We start from the raw sequence: 9,373 nt of genomic DNA, 5'->3' as shown, positions 1-9,373 counted from the left end.
GGCTGACAGAGCAGCAGCGCTGCGCCCCCTCCCCGCGCCGCTCCCGCCCGCGGACACGCACCCCCGGCTCTCCCAGGTAACGGCAGGGCCCGGTGGCGGGGCAGCCCCTCACGGCGGCGCTGCCTGCAGCGGGCGGCAGCTCGAACCCCGCCGCGCTGAGGGAGGCGGCGGGGATGGGGGGGGAACCAGCGGTAGAGGCTGGCGGAGGGGTGGGGTGGGGGTCCCCCCCCGCTCCCGCGGAGCGTGCCGGGAAGTGTAGTCCGCGCCCCCCCGCCGGGCGCTGGGGGCTGCCGGGAGAGGCCGCGGGGGAGAACTACAGCCCCCAGCGGCCTCGGCAGAGGGGGGCAGATGGGTGCTGTGGAGGAGACCCCTGTGGGGAGGGGGAGGCTCGCTCTGAAGGAGGGCGCTGAGGGTGCTCATCCGTCCGGAACAGCGAGGGCAAAGCCCCTGTGCCGCCGCCGGGAGGGAGGGGCTGGAGGGAGGGGCGGCGCGGCAAGGCCGGCTGCGGGGGGTGGGCGCGGGGCGTTGCGGGGCTCTCGGGAAGGAGGCGGGAGTTGCGCGGGGGCTCTGCGGCTGCGGAGGGGAGGCGCGAGGCGGGGTGCGGGGGTGCGCGAGAAACCCGGGTGGGGGAGTGCGGTTCGGGGGTGCGGCGGGGGCAGGATGGGTTGGGTGGCGTGTGAATGCCAGTGGAGGACTCAGTTGGAGGTTGAGGACATAAAGAGTCCATGGGAACGAGGAAAGAGGCGCATGGTAACGTAGGTGGATAGCTGGATGGGAAAGATGTGCCGAAGGAGGAGTGACAGAGCAGATGGGAGGGCAGGGATGTGCAGAAGGCAGAGCAGACTGGAGGCCGGGTGATGGGTGCAGAGGAGGCAATGGTCAGAGTGAGGCCTGCAAAGTTTCTCCAAGTAGTTGAGTTTATAGTTTCCGGTTTCATGTGTCCTACAACCACACTTAGGCTCTGTTGGTTTTGTTGCAGTAGTTGGTCTAGCCACAGTGTTACTTTTTTAAAAATAATTTTGCTACATTTCTATTCCCCCTCCCCATTACTGTCATGATGTCAGTATTGGCATTTTTCCCTTTTTTCTCTCCGTTTTCTCTGATGACAGTTCTAGTGTTATTCTTTATCTTGTATTCTCCAACATGAGGGGGAATAAAATTTCAGTTTTTCTCATATATATGATATTCTCTCAATATCATACTTAAAATGTACATGTTTATGTTTGGTATGTTAGAGGGTGTTATTTTTCCTTTCTGAAAATCTGTATCTTAAAAGCATCAGTACATTAGTACTCCCTTGCATGTGAATATTGAATGTCTACTACTACAGTTTCACATGTCACAAAGCTAGGTTTCTTTCCAAGGGATGTTCGATTTTTATTGCAATTGCAGATTGTTGAGTGGTTTCTTTTTTTTGCCCTTTCCCCCACCCCGATGTCAGCTACATCCTAGGCAGGCTTAGGCTTCTTGCAGCTCCTGGTACTTGCCAGCCTGCAGAAGTGAACATCGCAGCTGCAGCATGCTTCCAGGGTGCTTTGCTCTTGGAGACTTGGGCTTTTGAGCAGGTAATAGAGAGAAATGGATCCTGCCCTGAGCTGATCTCAATCTCAAGAAAGAGAACTAAATGGAAGACAAGGAAGCATCACCAGGCCTTTATCTGGTTTTCTGTGTAAATAAGTGTGAAAAAAAAAAAAAGCTCATTCTTCTGTGGATGAGCTGAGAAATCTGAAGACTAAAAGCAGCTCTGTAGCACTGAGAACAATATGCTAATTACTATATATTTAAAAGAATATATACTACTCTTTAGAACAATTCTAAAAAGCAAGATTCTAATTAAGAAATACACATTCTTAGTCCTAAGGACCCAATTCTTTGGAATTCAGAGAGGAGTTCAAAAGGTGGAAAAGTATTCAGGCCGAAATTCTGACCTCGTGAGTCAGGGTTATAAACACATGTGTGAGTCAATTAAACTTGCAGTTATTCGTGGTAGGTTTATCTGGGTTGTGGATTGGCTGCACTGGGAATGTAGCAGCAGCAGAACTGAGTCTTTGTGCAGCTGACTATGGTTTGTCAGGGCTCCTGAGCTGCAGCATGGGGGGAACATGAGTGTGCTGTGTCCAGGGCCAGGGTGCAGGAACAGTTTAACTCTACTGGCACAGAGCCCAAACTAATAAACACTTTGAACCCAAGCTGGCTCTGCACAGACCCATCTTAGGAGTCTTTGGTGGCATGTTTGCTCTACCAGAAGTGCTTACACACGATATGCAGAGAAGCAAGTGGCTCCACAAAGGACCAGAGGGATTATTGACTTGCGCAGAGTTCCCCTTTGTTGAGCTCCAGACAGGCCCTGCAGAATCCTTCAGGTATCTAGGCCCTGCATTCTGTCAGAGGAAGGATCTGTCACCTCAGGGCTGGTCCCACCTGAACACGGGCGTGGGTTTGATGTGGCACTAATGCCAGAACGCCTGGAGGCTGTGTTGGAGAGGAGAGAGATGTGTGGAGCCAGCCTGGGTCCAGCAGGGCTAAGACAGAGCATAAGCTAGCAAGCCTCTCACTGCCTGAACTGTGTATGTATGGAGTACGCTCCCCAGAGTGCCCCACAGCATTTGTGTTAGCTGTTTCCCTTTATGTTATCCAGCCTGGCCAATGAACACCTCATTACCCCAAGTAATGGTGATGTGACCATATGGATGTGCCTGAAACTGGTGCATGAGGTGCCTGGAGAGGGATATGGTTTGCAGTCAGTTTAAGGAATAGCACGGCCATCTCTGATTCTTTCTAGTTCTTCAGAAAATTGTAGTACAAAGGCTCTGCAAATGGCCATTTCATTCTCCAGGATACTTTCTGTTTGGTTTACCAAACTAATTAAATTTCAAATTTAAATCTCTAACTTAATCTCTGATTAAAACAATGACCAACTGTTTAGTGGTTTCTTATATGTTTACTTTTAACTTGTGGTGAATTTCTTTACTTCATTTGAAGATGGGGATTTTTTTCACTTGCATTTAAAGTAACTCTCTGTTTTGAGTTAGCTCTCAGAAGATTTCACACAAAAATAGTTTGAGGCCTGCATTCATACTTCTTCCCACTTCCATACACATTTCCCCATTAACTCCACGTCTGCTATTGCAAAACAGTTTCAGTGCAAAGAAGCCAAAAAACAGCAGAAAGCAGTTAGCTGACTTGAGAGATCCCTCGGTGCTAGGTTTCCTGGGCTGTAGTATGTGTGTGTATGTTTTATCTGGCGTGTGTGGTGCTTTGAAGAAGCCCAGGGCATGAACACTCCAATGGCAACCCCAGGGCCACCGCTGCAGTTGTAGCCGTTCGTGTCACTGCTGATGCACACAGCAAAAGGAAGAAAATAGCACTGGCACAGCACACTTCTCATCTCATTTAAATGTAGTTTAAATCCAATTCTGCTGGAACTGAGCCACATTCTTACTTATAGGTATATTTTTAACAGGAGTTCTGATCCTGTGAGGTCATTATCATTAGCTTCCACACCAGTCCCTGGGACCACAGCTGCATGTGTAAACAAAGCCATGTTAACAGGGAGAGATGGATTTGGCTGTGGAACTTGGCAAGCCTTTTGTTTGTTTGTATTTTATCTGACAGTGATCAGTTAAAATGTTGTTTTTGTCGTGCAAACGTAATGTCTGATAACTGTCAGCAGCATCAGTGATTGCATCTGAGCAGGGACAATTAATTATTAGAAATGAAGACCAGTTGTTCTGCACCCAAGTCCAAAATAAAAGGAATAATGTTTATAATAAAGCAGGAAAGTCTTATTTAAATTTTTTTTGAACAATTGCATTTTTAATAACTTATTTTTAAAAATCAAATGAAATACATCAAGCACATGAAAAAAATACAGTCTGTATTTCAGTCAGAAATAGACTTCTATAGGCTTCTAGTAGGAACTGTGCATCATGCAGGGAAAAAATACTTTTTTCTTCCTCTGACAATGGTCCAGTTAGTATTGCTGTTTATGCTTTTCCAGGTAAGGCATTGTCATATAGTTACATGTCTCTATTTTAACAACTTATAACTTTGAAGAGGAAACTGAAAAGAGGATCATTGTACTATTTGAAGCAAAGACATAATTGAGGGAGAGGAAGCTGAAACTGGTCAAAGCTGGCTTACAAAACCAATATGGCCTTAACCTGAGAAGTGCAGGTTTCAGTTAATTGCAAGGAAAAGCTTCCAAGCAGTAAGAGGAATCTGTGGAAAGAACAGCTTCAGTTCATTGCTTAGACTCTGGTAATGTAAATGGATGCACACAAAAAGTGGATAAATCTGAAAATCAACACCTCTCAACACTGGAATTTGCTTCCTTGCTTTACTCTGTGTGGCAATTGACCTGTTCTGGGGTTGTGCAGTGGCAGAGGATCATCCTGAGTCTGTCTTGTAGAAGTGGAAAATGTATAGGCATACCTCAGCATTGTATTCCAGCAGATGGTGCCTAACAGAGTGACTCTGTCTTGTAACATTAGTCGTGTCTCTTACACTGCATTTCGGGATGCCCGACATCGTGCTGCACAGCTGATTTACGGAAAATGAGAAACGGAATTAGTCACCAGTCTTCATCCGTGTATGTTCAGGCCATTCCAGATGTTCAGCTGTCCAGTCAGCAGTACTGTGGAACTGCTATGACCTGAGAGCACGTGTCCAACAATCTCAGGGAGTTGTGGAACGTTTTTGCTTTGCCTGGGTAAAATTTTGATCAGAGAAAGACACGTCCAGAAAAATCCAGGTATAGTATAGCCCTATCAGTGAGGAATTAGTGTCTGATTTGGAGAAAAGTCTGATTAGCAGACATTAAATAAAGCTTGATGAGACTATTGAAACAATGAGAGTAAAGCAAAAAAGAGTAACACCTCATTATATGAGTCATCTATCCTGTTCAAGAGTTGAATGCCTGTGGAGAAAATGGGATGCAGTTGTGTTACTGATTGTGTCAAAACACATGCATAAAAAAGACATGTAAAGATAGCAGAGATGCCTTCTGTTTTGGCACTTGCAGAGTGATGTTTGGGATCAAACAATAGGATGAGCCCTACTACAGACCCCCTCTATAGGAGAGGGCATTTGCTGCCTTTGGTACCTCTGTGGTGAGGTAGTGCTGAGGAACATGGGCTGAAGTGGGTCAGTCGTCCTGTATTCATTCTCACTGGTGTTGCAGACAAGTTTGCTAAGCAAGCCGTCCCCCTTTGCCTATCCTTCACACAGTCACTGTATCTGCCTCTGGAAAAACTCGTGTCTGTATAATGCTTTACTGTTAAGATAGAGACTGTCTCTTGGATCTTGCTCAATTGTGCATTGCTTTAGTTCTGGGAGAAAAATTCTTTTCTGACCCCAGATAGGGATCAGCTCAGCTTATGCTCCAAAGAATAGAGATTAATATCCCCTGTGACCTTTTAGCCTGGCTGCTGCAAGGTTTTTAACAAGTGGGCTTAAGACCCCATGTGTGGCAGCTATGCCAACACGAATGTCTGTAATGTCTCTTCTTGTCAATGATCCGTGAACTAAGGAATCTCCAAGGATATCTTGACGTGCAGTGGAGCTGTTACGGTCTAGTGCAGGAAAGAAGCACGCAATGATAGAATGAAAAGCTGGTGTCACAAGTAATGTGTAAGCTGTTGTAAATGTACTTGACAACAGTTGTCCCTGGCTGCATATTTACTTAAAAAATGTGGCTATGATATGGTAGGAAAACCAAATATTGAAACAAAACCTCAAGTAACAAACAATGAAATGCACTATTTAGGATTTCTGTATTTCTGGTTCCTTGGATGTTTCTGGTGTTGTATGAACTCTATAATATAATGTAGAACAGATAATAAAAAATGAGTACATGACATGAAAAAGCCTCCACCTACCTCTAGCTACTTCTTCCTCCCCACCCCTGACGCGTAGGATGTCCAGAAAACAACTCATAAGGGAATTCCTTCCTAAAAATAATTTTTTCCTTAATTTTGGACATATTTGTTTTGATTTGCTTCGGTTATTCTGAAGTGATGTTACCATCACTGGTGTGGATAAGAGGTTTGTATTTTGTTTAAACCATTCATACTATTAGTTTAAAATAGCCATACTTTTTTTCAGTAGAATCTCAGAGAACTGCCCAGGATCCCAGAGAAGCACTGATTTAGGACTGAGGTCTACAGCTGCTGTTTCAAACATGGCTCAGGTATATGGGTGATGTTATATTCACCTTCTCAAGCTATATAGCCTGCTTTTGTGTCTAGGGTAGGTGATAAGTAAAAACTGAAGTGCTTGAATCTAAGAGAAAGATCCAGAGGCTTTTGTCAGCCTACTCAGTAGGTACATAGGTGTAAGTCCACCAGACTCCCTGTGTACTCCCAAGTTTCAGTGCCTGTTGATGTTTGTAAGCTCACCAGTGTGACACTGGGCATCAAGCTCTTGCTTAAGCTTCAATGTCAGCAGCATGAAGCTAGAAGCCCCCAAACTCTTGGTAGCTGGAGGAAATGGGACAGTTTCGTTTGGTTTGCTCCTGCAGTTTTAAGACCATGTAAATTTTTCTGCCTCCTGCTTCCCAGCTCCCTTGTGAAACCACTCTCCTGAAGTGGGCATGTGTTTGCGTGGCTCCTATGCCTTACCTCCTGCCCATGGATTGGCCCAGCTTCCATCAGATACAGAGACAAGGAGGTTGTGTTCTCTGCTGAGCAGGGGACTCTTCTGGAATCAAGGCGACTTGGATGCGAGTGTCACCCTTCTTAAGGCAAAAGGAAGTTAAACATGCCCATAGGGTGGAAACTAGCTGTACCAAAGAGACACGAGAGGTTGTAAAGTAAGTATGTTCTGTTTAGTGGAATACTAGGAATACTGAATGCAGCCTTTCCTTAGAAATTATTTATTCTCTCTTTTTCACTACATGTGGGGAGAACCTCCAGAGATTTGAGGGCTGTTTTCCATATGGTGACAGGCTGGTTGTGTAGGACTTGGATGTGTTTGAAGACAGGTCAATGGATTCTGCCCCAGGTGATGTTTTGTTTGTTTTTAAGTTGACTCATCAAATCTGAATGGGTTATAATCTATATTCAGTTCCTATCTTTTTATCCATTTCCATTGCAATGCGAGTGACATCAGTTTTTTTCCTATTAGTTATCATCTGTATTTAAAATTAAATGATCTTACTTGCCTCAGAGCTAGAGCTCTCTAATGATGTATCCTGCCTATATCAGGATATATCAGCACTGACAAAAGAAACTTAGAGTTGTCGCCCTTTCCACCTTAGGCTTTCTCCTGCCCACAAGTTTTTAACAGACAATGGGAATGATGTGCAGGCTGAAATGTGCAGCACCGCACGAGGACAAGTAAGCCCCAGTATGTCCTGCTGTGCTGCGTGGAGTGTCAACTGTGGGGTAGCAGCGTGTTTTTGCCATCAAAATCTTCAGCCATGTGGAACCTGTGTGAGCTGTGGGTTTAAGTGAGGGTGACAGGCTTCCGTGGCTTACTTGCAGGGAGCAGGAGTGACGAGGTGGTGGAGCAGACCTGATGTGCAGCTGCAGGCAGCAGTGAGGGTCATCAGTTTGGCACTGTTGGGAGGTGGGGCGTGTGTTCGCTAGAGGCAGCGTTCAGGGAGGGCAGAATGAAAGTCATGGGGATATCTGTTTAAATTGTCACAGATTTGAATTCTGCTAGGCACAAGGGAATACAAAGGCATAAGACACATCCTCCTTAGTCCATCTTGATCTCATCTTGTTAGTTTATGAACTCTACTAACAATTTTATAACCCACCAGGATGTAAAAGATTGTTTCTCCCTGTTCTGGCTTCTGTCTGCTACCACCTGTTCCTTCTGTGTGTACCCCCCGCACCACAGGCTGTCTTCAGCTGTGCAGCCTGAACTGTGTGCTAGGCCAGGCCCTATCTGATTGTATCCTGCATTCCCTGTTTCTTCACCTCCTTGGTCTTGCCAAACCTTTGATGCAGCTGGTGGACAACCCTCCTGAGCTGGACTCCTCCCTCTTGATTAATGCAACCCTGCATTGCATAGCTATGAATTGCAGTTTTTTATTTTTGATTTCCAGAGGTTTATATCTGGGTCAATGTCAGGGACCCCACCTGTCCTGAGTCAGAGACCGAGGGAAAAGAACTGATGCTCTTTTTGTGTGGTAAGGACCTAGAATTTTGGTCACATGAGATTCAGATAAAAGGGCGGGCAGTGCTTTGATCTTCAACCTTAAATACAAACATAGCTGTACAACACAGCTTACTTCTGAATGTGTGGGTTATTGCTTTTTTGTGCATTATACTGCTTTCTTGAATGGTTACTGGGAGAAGCTGGGCTGTAGATTTGCTTTAAAGTCATGCTGCAATTTACTACTTGTATAAAAAAGTTAGTAGAATCTGTAAATCTTAAACTGGTTTGAGGACTAGGGAAGGCGTAGTTTGGGAATCACTGTTCTAAGGAATCGTAAATTTGGATTGCTAACTGTGCCATAAATCCCAAAGTGGCGTGTTAAATTTAATGAAAAAATTCAAGTCGGGATGTGGATGTTAGAGTACTTTGAAGGAATATTTGAACAGAGTGAGGCTCTCAGCTTTGTCTGTAGTAGAGCAGTCATTCAACCATATCATAATCTTATTAGGATGAGGGCTCTTGAAAGTGCTAAGCACAGACTTCCCTGATGCTGGTTGGCATATTTAGGCACATATGTTATACACCAGTATAAAAGCAATTTAATGCCTCGTGTGATTTGTGATTCATGAGTTGATGGCTACCAGTATATTGTAGTGATCTGCAGATTAAAGTTTGGTTTGTTGGGTTCAGTGTGGGCAGGGCATTTAATTTTCTTGAACTAATTTAACAGAATTGGGGCCAAAGGCATTAAAGAAGTTGTGGGTTTTTTTTATCACCATAAAAGAGTTATGATTCATGATTTGAATCCATAGGCTAGTAAAGAGAAACTCTAGAGTTAAATGGTTGTAGAAGAGTGGGACTGGATGTGAATGGGGGGCAGAAAGACACAATTCAGCTATGAGAATAAGAACAAAACTAAATTGTCATGGTCTGAATTATTCTACAGCACATAAAATTCATTTTTCTGACGATTATGTTCTCTTTTAGATTTCTGAGTGAAGATGAACCTGGCAGAGATTTGTGATAATGCCAAAAAAGGAAGAGAATATGCACTCCTTGGGAATTATGACTCTTCTATGGTATATTACCAGGGTGTCATCCAGCAAATCCAAAGACATTGCCAGTCAATCAGAGATCCAGCAATTAAGGGCAAATGGCAACAGGTAGGGTGAAATAAGGTTGCCTTTATTCTATTACTTGATATTTGAAAAGCCCACTATACTTCCCAAACCTTTTAAGATGTAGAGGACTTATATTTCTGTGAAGT

At 44.7% G+C, this 9,373-nt stretch overlaps 1 protein-coding gene and 1 long non-coding RNA gene across 8 annotated transcripts in view; one reads left to right on the top strand and one right to left on the bottom strand.

Moving 5' to 3' along the window:
• LOC108499098 overlaps positions 1 to 201 on the bottom strand; it is a 73,603-nt gene extending 73,402 nt beyond the window's left edge. For all 4 annotated transcript variants that reach the window (XR_001875420.1, XR_001875419.1, XR_001875422.1 and 1 more), the window contains exon 1: positions 62 to 201. This is a non-coding gene — a long non-coding RNA (uncharacterized LOC108499098). The remainder of the gene's footprint in view (positions 1 to 61) is intronic.
• The window catches only part of KATNAL1 (katanin catalytic subunit A1 like 1), a 44,777-nt gene continuing 35,421 nt past the window's right edge, over positions 18 to 9,373 (top strand). The window contains exons 1-4 of one of the 4 annotated variants that reach the window (XM_017818587.1): positions 4,021 to 6,190; positions 6,561 to 6,811; positions 8,054 to 8,137; positions 9,094 to 9,269. In XM_017818587.1, coding sequence (XP_017674076.1) covers positions 9,108 to 9,269 — 162 coding nt within the window. In that variant the 5' untranslated portion in view covers positions 4,021 to 6,190; positions 6,561 to 6,811; positions 8,054 to 8,137; positions 9,094 to 9,107. Of the gene's footprint in view, positions 77 to 703; positions 751 to 4,020; positions 6,191 to 6,560; positions 6,812 to 8,053; positions 8,138 to 9,093; positions 9,270 to 9,373 lie in introns of those variants that run through there. The other 3 variants (XM_017818588.1, XM_017818589.1, XM_017818590.1) reach the window with 3 other exon arrangements.

This window comes from Lepidothrix coronata, unplaced genomic scaffold, assembly GCF_001604755.1.
Source record: "Lepidothrix coronata isolate B3197 unplaced genomic scaffold, Lepidothrix_coronata-1.0 Scaffold69, whole genome shotgun sequence".
Taxonomy (NCBI): Eukaryota; Metazoa; Chordata; class Aves; order Passeriformes; family Pipridae; genus Lepidothrix; species Lepidothrix coronata.
This window is presented reverse-complemented; position numbering and strand designations above follow the sequence as displayed.